Here is a 21,491-nt window from a genome sequence, read left to right as displayed (position 1 = left end):
GAGCCTGCGCATCCGGAGCCTGTGCTCCGCAACGGCAGAGGCCACGGCAGTGAGAGGCCCGCGTACCGCAAAAAAAAAAACACACACAAAAAAAACACATATGCATATGTGTTATTTTTTAAAAATACTGAAAAGATAAGCTACATTTCTTAAGTGTCTTTTCCAGAGGCTACACCCCTGAAATCTCCCTTACCAACAAGTTTTACATTTTTTCTGGTCTTGGATCCTTTGAAGAGTTGCTTTATTATATATTTGAGCCCTTGCTCTGTTTGCAACTTAATGAAAGGGAACAAGTACTATTAGAAAAACATACTAGAGAATCCTGATGATTCTGAATTAATCAAGCTGATAATTTACCTCATTTTTTTTAACTTTATGAAAGTAATTTGTTATTGTTGATTGGCCCAGTAACAAATGCAAAGGAGGTTTATGAGTATTTAGATGTAATTCAGAAACAGAAGACACCAACATTGATATTACTTATTACTTTTATTCAGAATCAGGTTTCAAAAGAAACTTCAATTTGAAGTTTTTAATTTAATTCAGAGATAAAAATATTCCTTTACTTAGGCTGAACAAAGGAAAGAGTTGATTCACCAAAGATTTTTATCTAACTAAATTTGGGGGAAAGTATTCTGGAGTTTGCCTATATTTCTAGGTTCATAACTTACTGCTAGATGTGTATTTAACCTACAGATTAAAAAAATTAATTCATTAGTTTAGTAAAGCTGGATATCAATAATTTACCTTTCTCGTGTTTAATATCAATGAAACAGAAATAGCAATCCCAAATTGATGAGTTGGAAAAAATGGGGAATGCTACTGGAAGAACGGATGCTAAAACCCAAGTGCAACTTTTATACATCCTCCTGTCCAGCGGTATGGACAAAACACCTACTTAAAAATCATGTTGACTTAGTAGCAGTGCACAAGGATATAGGGAAGGATATATCTTTTCCCCAGATCAGCTTCTTCCTCTGCATTAGCTGCCGTCTGCACTGGCGAACGTTTCTGCACATCCACACATGACATGCTACTTAGTCCCACCCTTACCACCTGTGATTTCCCAGTGCCAAGTGCAGGAAATGTTTCAACTCTTAAAAATGAAAACTCTCCCCATTTCTTTTGTGCTTTCTCAGGACAAGAATGTCATGTATTTTAATGCTATAACTTTTAAGAGATAGATTTTCAAAAGAAAATATATTTGAAATTTACCATAATCTGTGGCACACTAAATACAGTCATGCATTTAGGCAATTTATGTACTTCATGAGACCGACGATCAAAGTTTAAAGCAGAAAAACACAGAGAAGGGGCTGCAATAATGTGAGAAATGAGCAATGGGATATACAGACCTCTAGGCAGCTGAAGGGAGCCTCCTACCTCACCTGTCAGCCAGCAGTAAGCAAAGAGGAGAACTAACGGACTTTTAGGGAATCCCATCACTGGCACAGGGTAGCCGCCAACAACTGTGGAGAACGGTGTAACAGCTCAGAATTTTCCACTTTCAGTGTTCTACTGTCTGAAAGGTGGGGGCCATCTAATACTCTGAATCAAATTGTGTCTCCCAGGCACCGTGTGACTAGAGTTACTGCCATCCTCCCATGTGCTTGTGTTGTGCTGTCCTCTCTCACAGGCACAGTCAAATGAGATGGCAGCTGCAGCCCCTGTAGAGAATAAAACACTGCCCAGTCATCACCTCCTGGTAGAGATGGTTTATCTGCTCAGTGCTGGGCATGTTGTAACCCCCATGAGTTATAATATGCTTCCCCTGTGAATCCTCACGAGACTTGGTATGATGTAGAAAATGAGCTCTAGGGCCAGACAAACCTGGATCAATTCCTGGCTCTGCCTCTTACTTTGGTCAAGTTCTTCTATGTTCTCTCAAATATGAAATGGAATATACCTACTTACTTTGGGGAGGGCTGTTATAGGGATTGTATAAGATTATGTTTGTAAAACAAGATCATGGCATATGACCAATATTCAATATATCGTGACTACTGTTATTCCTGACAGATACCTAGCATTTCTCCCATTTTAAGCATTTTCTCTGAGAACATGCATACTAGCAGCACTAAAATGGCGTATTTAATGGTAAATCTGTCTGCATATAAAAACAGGTAAAGAACACAGTCACATATTGAGGAGTCTGCTTGATTTAAGGGAATAGTTTTCTAAATTATTTGTTCTTTTGAAGTCACAGGACTTCCCCCTTCCCTTTTTTTTTTTTTGTGGTACGTGGGCCTCTCACTGTTGTGGCCTCTCCCGTTGCAGAGCACAGGCTCCGGACGCGCAGGCTCAGAGGCCATGGCTCACGGGCCCAGCCGCTCCGTGGCCTGTGGGATCTTCCTGGACCGGGGCACGAACCCATGTCCCCTGCATCGGCAGGCGGACTCTCAATGACTGCGCCACCAGGGAAGCCCCCCCCTTCCTTTTATATTCAAAAGAATTTTTTCTTTTTTAGAACATTGTTTATATTTATTTATGTATGTAGGTATGTATGTATTTTTGGCTGCGTTGGGGCTTCCTTGCTGCATGTGGGCTTTCTCTAGTTATGGCGAGCAGGGGCTACTTTTTGTTGCAGTGCGTGGGCTTCTCATTGGGTGGCTTCTCTTGTTGCAGAGCATGGACTCTAGGTCCGCAGGCTTCAGTAGTTGTGGTGCGTGGGCTCGGCAGTTGTGGCTTGTGGGCTCTAGGGCACAGGCTCAGTAGTTGTAGCACACGGGCTTAGTTGCTCCATGGCATGTGGGATCTTCCCGGACTAGGGCTCGAACCCGTGTCCCCTGCATTGGCAGGCAGATTCTTAACCACTGCGTCACCAGGGAAGTCCTCGAAAGAATTCTTATGGGGAAACTGTCTACAGAGTGCCCTCAAGTGAAGGCTTCTTTGGTTGATGTGGAGGCAGAAGACCTAGGGACTTGCATCTGTGGAAGAGCAAGAACCCCTGAAACACAGTTTGGAAACTGCAGTGGCAAAAACATGGGTTTTGTAGTTAGTTTAAATCTGAAATCTTGACTTCCACCTTTGTGCATTTGTGATCTTGGTTTCCTCATCTGTAAAGCAAGGTGAACAATACCTACCTCTCCAAATTTCTGTTAACATTAAATGAGTTATGCCAACCCCCCACCCAGCAGAGTCATTGCAACATTATAGGTACTCAGATCTTAGTTTCTATCCTTTCACTTACTTTTTTTGTAGTATATAGAAAATAAAGTAGTTAGAGGTCAGGAATAATTCATGAGACACCCAAGTACCTGTCTAAAAGCTGAAGATCCATGAAAAGGAAAGCATGGCACTAGGTCAGGATCTGGAAATGAGCTCATGGGAAAGGGCTGTTACTCTTTACCTAATGGTTACAGCACTCAGTTCACTTAATTCCTCTGCTGAGAATGACCCTTTACTTAATACTTATTGTTGTTGCCATCACCCAGCTGCTAAACACAATCAGGGAAGCTTGAGGTTTTTTTCTTCATGAAAGACTAAGAGAGAACTGTGAAGGCAAAAATCTATTTATAGTTACATCCTCTTTCCTCAGGAAATGACTTTAAAAAATCACTTAAGTATAACTGACTACTTATTCATCAAGTACCTTTTCTAGTTTTAAAGACTTCTACTTTAAAGAGAAGAAACATTTACTTACAATCTTCCTCGTTACCTCATTCCAGCTGGCTCTACATGGGATGAAGTAAGTGAAAGGATCAGTGAGAGTCAATATAAAGCCTTATTATTTTAGAAATCCACACATATTTCAAGTCTTAATGACAAGGAAAAGAAAACTGGTTTCTACCACAGCCTACAGGATTGAGATTAGACACAGAAAAAAATTTCTGATACTTAATATTAAACATTAGGGAGAAAAACTGTATTATCTTCTTTTCTGAACATCTTTTAAAATAAGATAGATGCTCATTTATTTAGAATGTCATAGACAACATCTATCATAGAGGGAGGTAGATTAACCAGTTATTCTACAAGGATCTTCTCTGTTGTCAAGAATGCTATGATACAAAGGGCCACAAGGTGTCATATCTCCCTTCAAGAAGGAACTTGCCACATTCTTCTCAGGCAGCCTCCAGTGAATGACTGAGCATGGTGAGGATATTAAAGCCTGGTCATTTCTGGTCAGTGCGGTTCCTCTACAGGTTATCATTGTGCCAAAGCCCTTGCTGGCCTGGCTGAGACTTCTCAGAGCTGCAATACAGTCTGAGGTTCTTCTTATCCAATCTTCCTTCCTTCTTTCTCTTCTTTAACAGATGCCAGGACTGCATCATGACCTGAAGGTTTTGCCCATGTCTACTTCTTCTTTTTATCCTTCACAGGTACCAACCCAAATAATTCTCCTGCAATTCTAAGTTCATCTTGGTGCCTGATTCCCAGAGTGGCCTCCTTCAGGTGAATTTATGGATGACAGAACAAGGAATGGGCCACTATCATGGTCACCATCAAAAACAAAAAAAAAATGATGATTTGATTAAAGACATAAATATAAATACCCAAGAAGCTCAGTGAACTGCAAGAAGGATAAGCTCAAAGAGACCCACAGTGAGGCACAGTATAATCAAACTATTTGAAAGACAAAGAAAGAAATAATCTTGAAAGCAGCAAGAGAGAAGTGATGTCACATACAGGGAATCTTCAATAAGATTACCAGCAGATTTCTCATCAGAAACTTTGGAGGCCAGAAGGCAGTGGGCAGATATAGTCAAAATGCTAAAAGAAAAAAAACCTGTCAACCAAGAATCCTATATCCAGCAAAACTGTCCTTTCGGGAGTGAGGAAGAAATTAAGACATTCAAGATCAACAAAAGCTGAGGGAGTTTGTTACCAAACTCATAGACTTGCCCTATGAGAAATCCTAAAGGGACTCCTGCATGGTGAAATCAAAGGATACTAAACAGTAACTCAAAGCCATACGAATAGATAAAGATCTCAGTAAAGGTAAATACATGAGCAATTATAAAAGCTAGTATTATTGTAACTATGGTTTGAAACTCCATTTTTTGTTTTCTACATGATTTAAAAGACTAATACATTGTTTTAAAACTATTATTAGTCTAAAAGCTAGTACCACTGTAACTTTGGTTTCTAATTCCACATTTTGGTTTCTGCATAGTTTAAGAAACTAATGCATTTAAAAAAAGCAATCATTAGTTCATGTTTCTGGACACACAAGATACAGAGATGTAATTTTGTGCCATCAATAACTGAAAAGGATGGGGGCAGAGCTGTAAATAAGCAGAGTTTTTGCATATTATTGAAGCTAAAGTAGCATAAATTCAAATTAGGGTGTTATAACTTTAGCATGTTAAATGTAATCCCTATGGTAACCACAAAGAAACCAGTTATAGAATATACTCAAAACGAAATGAAAAGGGACTTAAAGTGTTTCATTACCAAAAAATCAACTACATACAAGAGAGACAGTAATGCAGGAAATGGAGGACAAAAAGCTGTAAGGTACATAGAAACAAATGGCAAAAAGACAGAAGTAAGTCTTACTTTAATAAGTACTTTAAATATAAAGGGATTAGTTTCTCCAATCAAAAGACGGAGATTGGCAGAATGGATAAAAACAAAATATGATTCAACTACATATTGTCTATAAGAGATTCACTTTAGATCCAAAGACACAAAGAGGTTAAAAGTGAAAGGATGAAAAAAATTTTCCATGCTAATAGTAACCAAAAGAGAGCAGGGTTGGCAAAACTAAAATTAGATGAAATAGACTCTATTTTTTAAAAACTTTTTTTGGCCATACCCGATGGCATGTGGGATCTTAGTGCCCCGACCAGGGATCAAACCTGTGCCACCTGGATTGGAAGTGCAGAGTCTTAACCACTAGACCACCATGGAAGTCCCAGACTTTAAATCAAAAAGGTTACAAGTGGCAAAGAAGGACATTATATTTTAATAAATAGTTCAATACAGCAACAAGATATAAAAATTATAAATATTTATGTACCTAATTACCAACCAAAATGTAAAAACTGGGAGATAAAAAGAAGAAATAAACATTCCTACAATAAGAGTTGGATACTTCAATACCTTGCTCTCAATAATGGATAAAACAACTAGATATGAGATAAGTAAGGAAGCAGAGGACTTGAGCAACACAATAATTCAATGAGATCTAACAGACAGGGGACTTCCCTGGTGATCCAGTGGGTAAGACTCCATGCTCCCAATGCAGGGGGCCTGGGTTCGATCCCTGGTTGGGGCATTAGATCCCACATGCATGCCGCAACTAAGAAGTTCACATGCTGCAACTAAAAGATCCCATGTGCCACAGTGAAAGATCCTGCATGCCCCCACAAAGACCCCGTGTGCCACAACAAAGACCTGGTGAAGCCAAAATAAATAAATAAATAAAATTTAAAAAGATCTAACAGACATATATAGGTCTACTCAACAACATTATAATATTCAATCTTCTGAAGTGCACACAGGACATTCTCCAGGATAGACCACATCTTAGGCCACAAACTAAGTCTTAATGTATTTAAAAAAGAGGTATCATAAAAGCATCTTTTCCAACTACAGTATGGTGGAGTTAGTTCTCCAAAGAAGATATACAGACCACCAACCAACACATGAAGAATGCTCAACATCATTAATCATTAGAGAAATGCAAATCAAAACTACAATGAGATATCATCGCACACCGGCCAGAATGGCCATCATCAAAAGATCTAGAAACTATAAATGCTGGAGAGGGTGTGGAGAAAAGGGAACCCTCTTGCAGTGCTGGTGGGAATGTGAATTGGTACAGCCACTATGGAGAACAGTATGGAGGTTCCTTAAAAAACTACAAATAGAACTACCATATGACCCAGCAATCCCACTACTGGGCATAAACCCTGAGAAAACCATAATTCAAAAAGAGTCATGTACCAAAATCTTCATTGCAGCTCTACTTACAATAGCCCAGAGATGGAAACAACCTAAGTGTCCATCATCGGATGAATGGATAAAGAAGATGTGGCACATATATACAATGGAATATTACTCAGCCATAAAAGAAACGAAATTGAGCTATTTGTAGTGAGGTGGATGGACCTAGAGTCTGTCATACAGAGTGAAGTAAGTCAGAAAGAGAAAGACAAATACTGTATGCTAACACATATATATGGAATTTAAGAAAAAAAAATGTCATGAAGAACCTAGGGGTAAGACAGGAATAAAGACACAGACCTACTAGAGAATGGACTTGAGGATATGGGGAGGGGGAAGGGTAAGCTGTGACAAAGTGAGAGAGTGGCATGGACATATATACACTACCAAACGTAAAACAGATAGCTAGTGGGAAGCAGCCGCATAGCACAGGGAGATCAGCTCGGTGCTTTGTGACCACCCGGATGGGTGGGATAAGGAGGGTGGGAGGGAGGGAGACGCAAGAGGGAGGAGATATGGAAACATATGTATATGTATAACTGAGTCACTTTGTTATAAAGCAGAAACTAACACACCATTGTAAAGCAATTATACTCCAATAAAGACGTAAAAAAAAAAGAAATTAATAACAGAAGGAAAACTGGAAAATTCACATATTTGTGGAGATTTAAATGATATGCCCTTAATCAACCAATGGATCAAAGAAGAAATCATAAGAGAAATAAGGAAATACTTAGAGATGAATGAAAGTGAAAGCACAACATACTAAAACATACGGGACGCAATGAAAGCAGTACTAAGGGGGAATTTTATAGCTACAGACACTTACATTAAAGAACAAGAGTGACTTCAAATCAACAACCTAACTTTACAATTTAAGAAACTAGAAAAAGGACAACAAACTACATGCAAAGGTAGCAAATAGAAACAATAAAGGTTAGAGGAGCAGAGATAAACAAAACAGAGAACAGAAAAACCTAGAAAATCCGTGAAACCAAAAGTTTGTTCTTTGAAAATATCAACAAAATTGAAAAACCTTTAGCTGGAATAACTAAGGAAAAAAGAGAAGATTCAAATTACTAAAATAAGAATTGAAAGTGGGGACATTACTACTGATTCTACAGAAATAAAAAGGATTATAAGAGAGTACTCTGAACAACTGTACATCAACAAACTGTATAACCTACATGCAATGGAAAAATTCCTAGCAATACAAAACCTAAAATGACTGAATCATGAAGAAATAGAAAATTTGAATAGACCTATAACTAGCAAGGACATTGAATTAGTCATCAAAAATCTCCTATACAAAGAGAAGCCCTGGATCTGATGGCTTTACTGGTGAATTCTACAAATTATTTGAAGAAGAACTAATACCAATCCTCAAACTTTCCCCAAAACTTGAAAGGGAAGAAACACTTCCTAAGTCATCCTATGAGGGCAGCATTAACCTTATCCAAAGGCAGGCAAAGACACTACAAGAAAAGAAAACAACGGGCTACCATCCCTTATGAGCATTGATGCAAAAATCCTCAACAAAATACTAGCAAAACAAATTTAACACCGTATTTGAAAGATTATACACCATGACCAAATCAGATTTGCTCCTAGAATGCAAAGATGGTTCAACATAGGAATACTGATCAATGTAATACAACACATTAACACAGTAAAGGGAAAAAAAACATAATCATCTCAACTGATGCTGCAAAAGCATTTTACAAAATTCAGTATCCTTTCATGATTAAAAAGCACTCCACAAATTAGGAATAGAAGGAAACTACCTCAACATAATAAAATATATATGAAAAACCCACAGTGAACATGATACTCAATGGTGAAAAGACTGAAGGCTTTTCCTCTAAGATCAGGAACAAGGCAAGGATGTCTGCTTTCACCACTTCTATTCAACATAGTACTGGAATCGGCCAGAGCAATTTAGCAAGAAGAAAAAAAAAAAAAGCCATCCAAATTGGAAAGGAAAGAGTAAAATTATTTCTGTTTGCAGATAATCTTATGTGTAGAAAACCTTGAATATTCCACAAACTGTTAGAAATAATAAATTAATTCAGCCAAGTAGCAGGATACAACTGCAACACACAAAAATAAGTTGCACTTCTATACACTAACAGTGAACAATCTGAAAAGGAAATTACAAAAACAGTTCCATTTATAGTAGCATCAAAAAGCATAAAATACTTAGGAATTAACTTAACCAAAGAGGCGAAAGACTTACACAATGAAAACTACAAAACATTGCTGAAAGAAATGGTAGAAGACATAAATAAAAACACATCCCACGTTCATGGATTGAAAGACTTAACAATGTATTGACTGGAGCCGTATTAATACGCCAAATGTTACTGACCAGAGACGTATCAATACGTTTTTAGAGAGTGATACAATTAACATCACCATGGAAGTTGTTAGAGCTTAAAATTGATCAAGCATTCATTATACAACTTATGACTGTTGTTATCATTCACATTTTGCTCCATTAGGCTTTTGTTCCAACTTTATGTATATTATAAACGCAAGTTTATTACTGTAAAATTTTTGAAAATGACACATCATGAAATTCTGAGTGAAGAAGAATTTTTTGGTGAATTTTATGCAGATACTTTCTCTGATTGTCCAAGTGACATATATACTAGTGTCTCAGAAGATGATAGTTCTTCAGAATACAGTTTTGATTCAGATGATGTGAATATTAGATCAACAAAAAGACTAAAAACCTTAGTGACTGACTCTGATATGGAAAGTGAAAATGAAACTCATGGTGCTGGAGAATGCGCCTTTGATTCTACAGAAGAGTGGACTGAAGACAACATTTCACGAAAATTAGAAGACTTTACAGGTGTGTCAGCTGTAACTATTGAATGTAATAACCTGCAAAGTGTTAGTGAAATAAGAGAATTAATTTTTGGTAACAATTTTTTTGAGTTGGTCACTTCTCAAACAAAATTGAATCACCAACAGAATAAAAAATCATATAAAAAGTATAAGACTTTAAAATAGACTGATGTAACCAATGATGTGAAGAAGTTTCTTGGATTAATAATTTTGATGGGACCAAAAAGAAAGTCACACTGGAAAAAATATTGGTCGACTGATCCCTTACTCGAAATACCAAAGATTATGACGAGAAGAAGGTTTGAACAAATAATGACATTTTTTCACTTTAAAGATAACTTGGAAACTCCACTTCCTGTAGACAGAATTTCAAAAGCTAAACCTAAAAAAAGCTAAATCGATCTATATAGCCAAACAAGAGCTATCACTTGAGGAGGCTATGATAAAGTGAAGAGGACGACTCAGATTCAAAACCTATAATCCTGGAAAACTTACAAAATATGGAACTTTGGTCAGGACGGTTAGAGAAAGTGAAACTGGATACATATGCAACCTTGAGATTTACATGGTTGAAGGAAAGAAACTGCAAGAAACGATATTATTGGTCCTACAACCTTATCTTGGTTCATGGTACCAGATTTACCAAGACAATTATTACAACAGTGTGTCCACATCTGAAATATTGCTGAAAAATAAAACAAGAGTTTGTGGGACTATAAGAGAGAATCATGGTCTACAAAACCAATTAAAGTTGAAATCTAAAAATCTACAGAGGGGAGAAATGACATTCTTACAGAAGGGAGGAGTGATTCTTCTTATATGGAAAGACAAGAGGCTAGTCTGCATGGTGGCAACTATTCATGATGCCTCCATAGCACCTACAGGAAAGGAAGACAGGAGGACTGGCCATCAGAAAACTAAGCCCACTTGTATACTGGAGTATAATGAATATGTGAAAGGAGTTAATGGATCCGATCAATATCTGGCAAACCCCAAAATCCTTTGGAAAATTTGAAAATGGTATAAGAAAGTGGGTTTCTATTTGAGTAATTGCAGTTTATTCAATGCTTTTAAAATTTATTGTAGCCTTAAGGCACAGAATAAAATGACTTACAAGCAATTTTTGTTAGCCGTAGATAGAGAATGGTCAGTAGGGTAACTGACCATTCTGGTGAATGTAGTGGTAGTCCCACCCTGGTCCCTCTTGTGGCATTTCTACAAGAGCCCCCTGCAGAGATCCACCTTGTCGACTGTCAGTTAAATAAAGGGATATATTCTAGAGGAAGTGTCCCACAGGACTAAAAAAAACAAAAAGATAATGCTGTCCGAAAGTGTAGAGTCTGCTTTCTCAGGGGAAAGCGCAGTGAAACACAGTGTATTTGTAATAGATCTTTTGTTCCCCTGCACAGAGGTACCTACTATACCGCCTATCACACTCTAACAAAATATTAGCATCCTTTAGTAAGACATGTACAAAGTTTCAAATAAATACATTAAGTGCAAAAAAAGTTGTTGAATCAGATGAATGGATAAAGAAGATGTGGCACATATATACAATGGAATATTACTCAGCCATAAAAAGAAACGAAATTGAGCTATTTGTAGTGAGGTGGATAGACCTAGAGTCTGTCATACAGAGGGAAGTAAGTCAGAAAGAGAAAGACAAATACCGTATGCTAACACATATATATGGAATTTAAGGGAAAAAAATGTCATGAAGAACCTAGGGTTTTTCAGAACCCTTCAAGCATATTTTAAAGGAAGAGGTCTTGATCTTGGAATGTTTTCAAATATTTCCTCCATGAACGAGAATCCCGGACCTCTCTCTTTCCAATCAGAACTTATTGCTTCTGCATTTGCAGATTATGAAGAACAGAAAAACTCCTTCCCCAATTACCTCAAAGTCTGAATGTTTCTTCTGAGTGCAGGTAAAACTCATCCCTTTATTCCCAGCTTCTATCTAAACATACAACTCAGTCATAAAGTCATAGAGGTTTTGAAAAAAAAAAAGTTATTTACTCAAATGTGGGTGTTTCAATATCCACTTACACAACAAATCACCAGACACAAGCATCAGTATCTGCAAAAATTCCCCAGTCAGCAATGTGTTAATATTGTTAAGATGTTATTGCTACCCAAAGTGATCTACAGATTCAGTGCAATCTTCGCAGAAATAAAAAAAAACCCATCCTAAAATTCATATGGAATCTCAAGGGATGACAAATAGCCAAAACTACCTTGAAAAAGAACAAAGCTGATGGACTCCCGCTTCCTGATTTTAAAACTTACCACAAACCTACAGCAGTCAAAACTGTGTTACTGGCATAAAGACAGACATATAGACCAAAGGAATAGAACACAGAGACCAGAAATAGACTTTTGCTTATATGATCAAGTGATTTTTGATAAGTGTGCCAAGACCATTCAATGGGAAAAGGACAGTCTTTTCAACAACTGATGCTGGAATAACTGGACATTCACATACCAAAGAATGAAGTTGGACCCTTATCTAACAGCATATATATAAAGTAACTCAAATTTATCAAAGCCTTAAATCTAAGACCCAAAACTCTAAAACTCATAGAAGAAAACATAGGGGAAAAATTTTGCAACATTTTCTTAAATATGACAGTGATTTCTTAGACATCAAAGGCACAGGCAACAAAAGAAGAAACAGAAAAACTGGACTTCATGAAAACAATTTTTTTTGTGCATCAAAGGATACTTCATAATCAATAAATAAATATTAAAAAAGGATACTTTAACAGAGTGAAAGGCAATCTATGGAATGGGAAAAATACTTGTAAGTTATATATCTGATAAGGGATTAATATAAGTAGAACATATAGAGAATTCTTAAAACTCACCAACATAAAAACAAACAATCTGCTTAAAAAAATGGGCAAAGGACATGAATAGATACTTCTCAAATGAAGACATATGAATGGTCAATAAGCACATAAAAAAATGCTCAACATCACTAATGATTAGGGAAATGCAAACCAAGACCACAGTGAGATACCACATCCCACACCCATTAGGATAGCTATCATCAAATAAAATATAAAATAACAAGTGTTGATGAGGATGTGGCGAAACTGGAACACTTGTGCACCGTGGGTGGGAATGTAAAGTGGTGCAGTCATTGTGGAAAATGGTATGGTGGTTCCTCGCAAAATTAAACAGAATTATCATATAATCCAGCAATTCCACATCTAGGTATATACCCAAAAGCAGCAGTCCACAACCTTTTTGGCACCAGGGACCAGTTGCGTGCACGACAATTTTCCCACGGACGGGGGTCGGGGGGGATGGTTTAGGCTGTAATGTAAGCGATGGAGAGAGATGCGGAGCGGCAGATGAAGATTTGTTCATTCGCCCACCACTCACCTCCTGCTATTTGGCCCGGTTCCTAACAGACCGCGGACTGGTACTGGTCTGCAGCCCAGGGGTGGAGACCCCTGCCCAAAAGGATTGAAAACAGGGACTTGAACAGATGCTTGTATACTCATGTTCATAGTAGCATTATTCAGTGGCTGAAACATGAAAGAAACCCAAGTATCCAAAGATAAATGAATAGATAAATAAAATGTGGTATATGCATACAATGGAATATTACCCACCCTAAAAAGGAAGGGGATTCTACTATATGCTACAACATAGATGAAATTTGAAGACATTATGCTAACTGAAATAAGAAAGTCACAAAAGGACAAATAGTGTATGATTCCACTTATATGAGGTATTTAGAGTAGTCAAAATCATAGAGAAAGAAAGCAGAATGGTGGCTGCCTAGGCTGTGAGGGAAGGGCAGAATAAGGAGGTACTGTTTAATGGGTATAGAGTTTCAGTTTTGCAAGATGAAGTGAGTTCTAGAGGTGGATGGTGGTGACGGTTGAATAACAATATGAATGTACTTAATATCACTGAACTGGATGCTTAAAAATCGTTAACATGGTAAATTATCTGTTATGTGTATTTTATTACAGTAAAAAAAATTGAAAAAAAATAAGTAAAACAAAGACATTTGCAGACAAACAAAACCAGAGAGTTTATCACTAGCAGATCTGCACTAGAAGAAATGTTAATCATGTTCTTCAGGCTGAAAAAATATGGACCCAGATGGAAATGTGGATCTGGACAAAGTAATAATGAGCTCTAGAAATGGCCAATCAGCATACGAAAAGACACTTAATATCATTATTCATTCAGGAAATGCAAATTAAAACTATATTGAGGTTACAGGCTCTTTCTTGGGGCTAATGGTGGACTCCGGGAGGGCTCATGCCAAGGAGTACTTCCCAGAACTTTGGCTGCCAGTGTCCTTGTCCCTGAGATGAGCCACAATCACCCCACCGCCTCTGCAGGAGACCCTCCAACACTAGCAGCTGTGTGGCTGACAGGGTCTTGGTGCTCTGGCCAGCTGTCAGGCCTGAGCCTCAGAGTTGGGAGAGTGGAGGTCAGGACACTGGGCCACGAGAGGCCTCCTGGCCCCACGTAATACCAGTTGGCAAGAGGCTTCCAGAGATCTCAGTCTCAACGCTAAGACCCAGCTCCACTCAACGACCAGCAAGTTCCAGTGCTGGACACCCCATGCCAAACAACTAGCAAGACAGGAACACAACCCTACCCATTAGCAGAAATGCTGCCTAAAATCATAATAAGGCCACAGACACCCCAAAACACACCACCAGACGTGGACCTGCCCACCAGAAAGACAACATCCAGCCTTATCCACCAGAACACAGGCACTAGTCCCCTCCACCAGGAAGCCTACAAAACCCACTGAACCAACCTTAACCACTGGGGACAGACACCAAAAACAACAGGAACTACAAACCTGCAGCCTGCAAAAAGGAGACCCCAAACACAGTAAGATAAGCAAAATGAGAACACAGAGAAACACACAGCAGATGAAGGAGCAAAGTAAAAACCCACTAGACCTAACAAATGAAGAGGAAATAGGCAGTCTACCTGAAAAAGAATTCAAAATAATGATAGTAAAGATGATCCAAAATCTTGGAAATAGAATAGACAAAATGCAAGAAACATTTAAAAAGGACCTAGAAGAACTAAAGAGGAAACAAGCAATGATAAACAACACAATAAATGAAATTAAAAATACTCTAGAAGGGATCAATAGCAGAATAACTGAGGCAGAAGAACGGATAAGTGACCTGGAAGATAAAATAGTGGAAATAACTGCTTCAGAGAAGAATAAAGAAAAAAGAATGAAAAGAACTGAGGACAGTCTCAGAGACCTCTGAGAAAACATTAAATGCACCAACATTCGAATTATAGGGGTCCCAGAAGAAGAAGAGAAAAAGAAAGGGACTGAGAAAATATTTGAAGAGATTATAGTTGAAAACTTCCCTAATATGGGAAAGGAAATAGTTAATCAAGTCCAAGAAGCACAGAGAGTCCCATACAGGATAAATCCACGGAGAAATACGCCAAGACACATGTTAGTCAAACTGTCAAAAATTAAGAACAAGAAAACATATTAAAAGCAGCAAGGGAAAACCAACAAATAACACACAAGGGAATCCCCATAAGGTTAACAGCTGATCTTTCAGCAGAAACTCTGCAAGCCAGAAGGGACTGGCAGGACATATTTAAAGTGATGAAGGAGAAAAATCTGCAACCAAGATTACTCTACCCAGCAAGGATCTCATTCAGATTTGATGGAGAAATTAAAACCTTTACAGACAAGCAAAAGCTGAGAGAGTTCAGCACCACCAAACCAGCTTTACAACAAATGCTAAAGGAACTTCTCTAGGCAAGAAACACAAGAGAAGGAAAAGACTTACACTAACAAACCCAAAACAATTAAGAAAATGGGAATAGGAACATACATATCAATAATTACCTTAAATGTAAATGGATTAAATGCTCCCACCAAAAGACACAGATTGTCTGAATGGATACAAAAACAAGACCCATATATATGCTGTCTACAAGAGATCCACTTCAGACCTGGAGACACATACAGACTGAAAGTAAGGGGATGGAAAAAGATATTCCATGCAAATGGAAACCAAAAGAAAGCTGGAGTAGCAATTCTCGTATCAGACAAAATAGACTTTAAAATAAAGACTATTAGAAGAGACAAAGAAGGACACTACATAATGATCAAGGGATCGATCCAAGAAGAAGATATAACAATTGTAAATATTTATGCACCCAACATAGGAGCACCTCAATACATAAGGCAAATACTAACAGCCATAAAAGGGGAAATCGACAGTAACACATTCATAGTAGGGGACTTTAACACCCCACTGTCAGCAATGGACACATCATCCAAAATGAAAATAAATAAGGAAACACAAGCTTTAAATGATACATTAAACAAGATGGACTTAATTGATATTTATAGGAAATTCCATCCAAAAACAACAGAACACACATTTTTCTCAAGTGCTCATGGAACATTCCCCAGGACAGATCATATCTTGCATCACAAATCAAGCCTTGGTAAATTTAAGAAAATTGAAATTGTATCAAGTATCTTTTCCGAGCACAGGATTTGAGACTAGATATCAATTACAGGAAAAGATCTGTAAAAAATACAAACACATGGAGGCTAAACAATACACTACTTAATAACAAAGTGATCACTGAAGAAATCAAAGAGGAAATAAAAAAATGCCTAGAAACAAATGACAATGGAGACACGACGACCCAGTATTTAGTTGTTTAGTTGTTCCTTAAACAACTAAAAATAGAACTACCATATGACCCAGCAATCCCACTACTGGGCATATACCCTGAGAAAACCATAATTCAAAAAGAGTCATGTACCAAAATGTTCATTGCAGCTCTATTTACAACAGCCAGGACATGGAAGCAACCTAAGTTTCCATCATTGGATGAATGGATAAAGATGTGGCACATATACACAATGGAATATTACTCAGCCATAAAAAGAAACGAAATTGAGTTATTTGTAGTGAGGTGGATGGACCTAGAATCTGTCATACAGAGTGAAGTAAGTCAGAAAGAGCAAAACAAATACCGTATGCTAACACATATATATGGAATCTAAGAAAAAAAATGGTCATGAAGAACCTAGGGGCAGGACAGGAATAAAGACACAGATGTAGAGAATGTACTTGAGGATATGGGGAGGGGGAAGGGTAAGCTGGGGTGAAGTAAGAGAGTGGCATGGATTTATATATACTACCAAATATAAAATAGATAGCTAGTGGGAAGCAGCCGCATAGCACAGGGAGATTAGCTTGGTGCTTTGTGACCACCTAGAGGGGAGGGATAGGGAGAGTGGAAGGGAGATGCAAGTGGGAGGGGATATAGGGATATAACTATATGCATAGCTGATTCACTTTGTTTTACAGCAGAAACTAACACAATGTAAAGCAATTATACTCCAATAAAGTTGTTAAAAAAAGAAAAATCTATACTAAGATACTACTTTATTATACCCACTAGGATAGCTATAATAAAAAAAAGACAAAATATAACAAATCCTGCTAAGGATGTGGAGAAACTGGAACACTCATACACTGCTGATGGGAATTGTTAAATGGTGGAGGTGCTTTGGAGAATAGTCTGGCAGTTCTACAAGAAGTTGAACATAGAATTTACATATGACCCAGCAATTCCATTCCTATGTACATACCCAAGGAAAATGAAAACGTGTTCACAGAAAAATTTGTACATGATTGTTAATAGCAGCATTATTCATTACAAAGTGGAAGAGAGTCTGGCAGTTTCTTATAAAATTAAACATGTACTTGCTCTGTTATTCAGTAATTCCACTGCTAGGTATTTAACCAAGAGGGAAAAAAAACATACTGGCATGTGAATACTAGTAGCAGCTTTATTCATAATAGCTGAAAACAATCTGATTATCTATTAACCAGTGGATAGATAAACAATGTATGGTATATCCATATATACAGGAATATTCCTCAGCCATTTAAAAATGAACCAGTGATATAGACAACAACATGGATAAGTCTCAAAAGTATTATTATAAGTGAAGGAAGCCAAATAGAAAAGAGTATATACCAGATGATTCTATTTATTTGAAATTCTAGAAATGGTATGGTCATAGGAAGTGGCGGAGTGGGAGGCATTGATAGCAAAAGGGGAGGGGAAATTTTAGGCTAATGAATGTTTTCTTTCTTGATTGTAGTGGTTGTGGTTATACAGATGAATGCATTTGTCAAAGCTCATTGAACTCAACTCTTAAAATATGTATGTTTATACTGTATGAAATATTTCAATAAAGTTAATTTTATACAATATAAATATTGATGTTAAATATAAACATTTGAAAAATGCTCAATCTCACTATAAATAGATGATTGAAAATGAAAACCACACTCAGATACTCATTCTCACTTATCATTTAGTAAAAATACAAAAGTTTGACAATATATTCAGTTAGTGAAATTTTAGGAAACCAGCTTCCTCACACATTGCTGATGGAGGAGGAACATGATGCAATTTCCACTGAGCAGTATCTGGCAATATTGACCAGAATTACAGATCTAGCTACCCCCTAACCTCACAATCCCATTTCTGGGACTCTAACCTGTAGAAACACCTGCATAAATATGCAAAAGACTGGAAACAACCCAAGTGTCCATCAACAGGAGACTGGTTAAATAAATTATAGTACATCCACACAACAGAATGCTAGCTGCTCTGAAGAATCAGGAAGATCTCTTTGTATGATATAGAAGGATCTCCAGGAGCATTTTAGTTAAAAAGAAAGGAAGGGGCTTCCCTGGTGGCGCAGTGGTTGAGAGTCCGCCTGCTGATGCAGGGGACATGGATTCGTGCCCCGGTCCGGGAGGATCTCACATGCCGCGGAGCGGCTGGGTCCGTGAGCCATGGCCGCTGAGCCTGCGCGTCCGGAGCCTGTGCTCCGCAACGGGAGAGGCAACAGTGAGAGGCCCGCGCACCGGAAAAAAAAAAAGAAAAGAGAGGAAGGAAGGTTGGAAAGAAGGAAGGAAGGGAGGGAGGGAGGGAGGAAGGGAGGAAAGAAGGAAGGGAGGGAGGGAGGGAGGGAGGAAGGAAGGAAGGAAGGGAGGAAGGAAGGAAGGGAGGAAGGAAGGGAGGAAGGGAGGTAAAGAAGGAAGGAAGGAAGGGAGGGAGGGAGGGGAAGAAGGAAGGAAGGGAGGGAGGGAAAGGAAGGGAAGGGAAGAGAAACTAAGAAAGGAGGAAATCTGAATAAATGTTCAAAATGCTTCTATTGGAATAAATACTGGAAGGATAAATAAGAAACTAATAAAAATAGTTACTAATAAGTCAACTTCTGTAAATTAGAGCACCACAAATGGGTGCTCTGGGAAAAATTTTGGTAAAAGTTACGTAAGTCTTGCCTGGAAATTCCTTCTTTCCTTCCTTCCTTCTTTCCTTCCTGCCTTCTCTTCTTCCCACCCTTCCTTCCTCCCTTCCTTCCTACAAAATGCATTATTTACCTACAAGAGAGTTCTGGAAGACAAGAAGGATACAGGCTCCTTGGGTGGGGAAACAATAAATCCAGTGGCTATAGTTTCCTTGCTACCGAGGAGGTTGGGGGTATAGGGCCCAGGGAGTTACAGTAAGAACAAGCTCTGGTGAAGGAGATCCCTCAGCAACAGGGATGTCACTCATCTTAGGTGTGTGAGAGGAAAGGCAAAGCAGTCTAGGTCCTTGAGCTGAATATCTGAAATCGCCCTCTCTACCACACACTGGCTCTTGCTTCCATCTGCCTTGTGTTTGATCACTTTGCCCACCCCTTCAGAGGTTGATCGTTCTGAAAAGATTAGATGCTGTGCACATTGGAGCCTAAACCATATTAGTTCTCTATGATATGTGGTTCCAACTACCCACTCCCCTATCACTAGTTGATTCTGTAAGGCAACTTCATTTTGATGATTAAAAATGCCCAAGTTGGTTGTATCTTTGTAAGAGTCTTTTTTCTTTAACGAAACCCATTATATTTTTCATATTAATTGTTCCCTGTGGGGAGGAAGTGAACAGAAACATATCCTCTGTACCCCAATTTCTTCCTCCATACTCCCTGGCAAAGCAATAGAAAAAGGCAGGCAAAAGGAAAACAGCAAATGCTCAGCACCTATTGCTCTGGTGCACTCTTGTGAAATGCAACTCGCTTCAAAATTAGAAGTCAGAAAGAACATAATTTTAATACCTCTACTTTCTGTTCAGCACCCACCATTTTTCCAGGAGAGTGGTTTCCAAGTTGCTTATTCTCTTGAGATTCACAAATTTCTCCTTTAAGCCTTTCAACCTGAAATACAAAAGCATTTTAAATACAAAAGTGAGGTGGGGGGGCTTCCCTGGTGGCGCAGTGGTTGAGAGACCGCCTGCCGATGCAGGGGACACGGGCTCGTGCCCCGGCCTGGGAAGATCCCACATGCCGCGGAGCGGCTGGGCCCGTGAGCCATGGCCGCTGAGCCTGCGCGTCCGGGGCCTGTGCTCCGCAACGGGAGGGGCCGCAACAGTGAGAGGCCCACGTACCGCAAAAAAAAAAAAAAAAAAAGTGACGGGGGATGCTTTGTTTTAAAAATATACAAGTTATATATGAATACATTCTTTGTGTAAAAAAATTTAAACAACATATAGGTATATAGAGCAACAAGTGATCTTTTCCTTCACATAACTCTACCCCACAATCCCGTTTCTCTTTCCAGAAGTAATAATGTTTGGGATATACCTTTCCTGAACTTTATCTCACATGTATGTGTATGTTTGTGTATATATAAAACATAAACATATGTTTAACATACATTAAACATATTTTACCAGTATTAGATATACAAATTTACAGAGATTTAGACAACTTGAACAGTGTTTATTCATTCCTTCTTATGATTGCACTTTAAAACTTAGGCTAAAATATACATAACACAAAATTTACCATTTTAAGCATTTAAAAAAATTTTTATTTATTTATTTTTGGCTGTGTTGGGTCTTCATTGCTGCGCGCAGGCTTTCTCTAGTTGCTGCGAACGGGGGGCTACTCTTCGCTGTGGTGCACGGGCTTCTCATTGAGGTGGCTTCTCTTGTTGCGGAGCACGGGTTCTAGGTGGGTGGGCTTTAGTAGTTGTGGCACGTGGGCTCAGTAGTTGTGGCTCGCGGGCTCTAGAGCACAGGCTCAGTAGTTGTGGCGTACAGGCTTAGTTGCTCCGTGGCATGTGGGATCTTCCGGACCAGGGCTCGAACCTATGTCCCCCTGCATTGGCAGGCAGATTCTTAACCACTGCGCCACCAGGGAAGCCCCTTAACCATTTTTAAGTATACAGTTGAGTAGCACTAAACGCATTCCCATTACTGTGCAACCATCACCACCATCCGTCTCCATAATTCTTTTCATCTTGCAAAACTGAAACCCTACACCCATTAAACAATAACTCCTCATTATGCCCTCCCCCACAGCCCCTAGAAACCACCATTCTACTTTCTGGCTCTATGATTTCTGACTACTCTAGGTACCTCATATAAGTGGAATTATACACTATTTGTCTTTCTGTGACTTGTTTATTTCAATTAGCATAATGTCTTCAAGTTTCACCCATGTTGTAGCAATTTCTTTTTAAAGTGGAATAATATTCCATTGTATGTGTACACCATACTTTGTTTATCCATTTATCTGTCAATGGATGCTTGGGTTGCTTCAACCTTTTGGCTATGAACATGAGTGAACAAATATATGTTCAAGTCCCTGCTTTCAATTCTTTTGGGTGTATACCCAGAAGCAGAATTGCTAG

The 21,491-nt window shown here is 38.5% G+C and overlaps 1 protein-coding gene across 4 annotated transcripts in view; it reads right to left on the bottom strand.

Annotated features, from left to right (window-relative positions):
- The window catches only part of CCDC30 (coiled-coil domain containing 30), a 162,879-nt gene that overhangs the window by 91,061 nt on the left and 50,327 nt on the right, over positions 1–21,491 (bottom strand). For all 4 annotated transcript variants that reach the window (XM_032609275.1, XM_032609293.1, XM_032609284.1 and 1 more), the window contains one exon: positions 19,937–20,011. In XM_032609275.1, coding sequence (XP_032465166.1) covers positions 19,937–20,011 — 75 coding nt within the window. The remainder of the gene's footprint in view (positions 1–19,936; positions 20,012–21,491) is intronic.

Source organism: Phocoena sinus, chromosome 1 (assembly GCF_008692025.1).
Source record: "Phocoena sinus isolate mPhoSin1 chromosome 1, mPhoSin1.pri, whole genome shotgun sequence".
NCBI lineage: Eukaryota > Metazoa > Chordata > Mammalia > Artiodactyla > Phocoenidae > Phocoena > Phocoena sinus.
The sequence above is the reverse complement of the archived record's forward strand: the minus strand, read 5'-3'. Positions and strand labels throughout refer to the sequence as shown.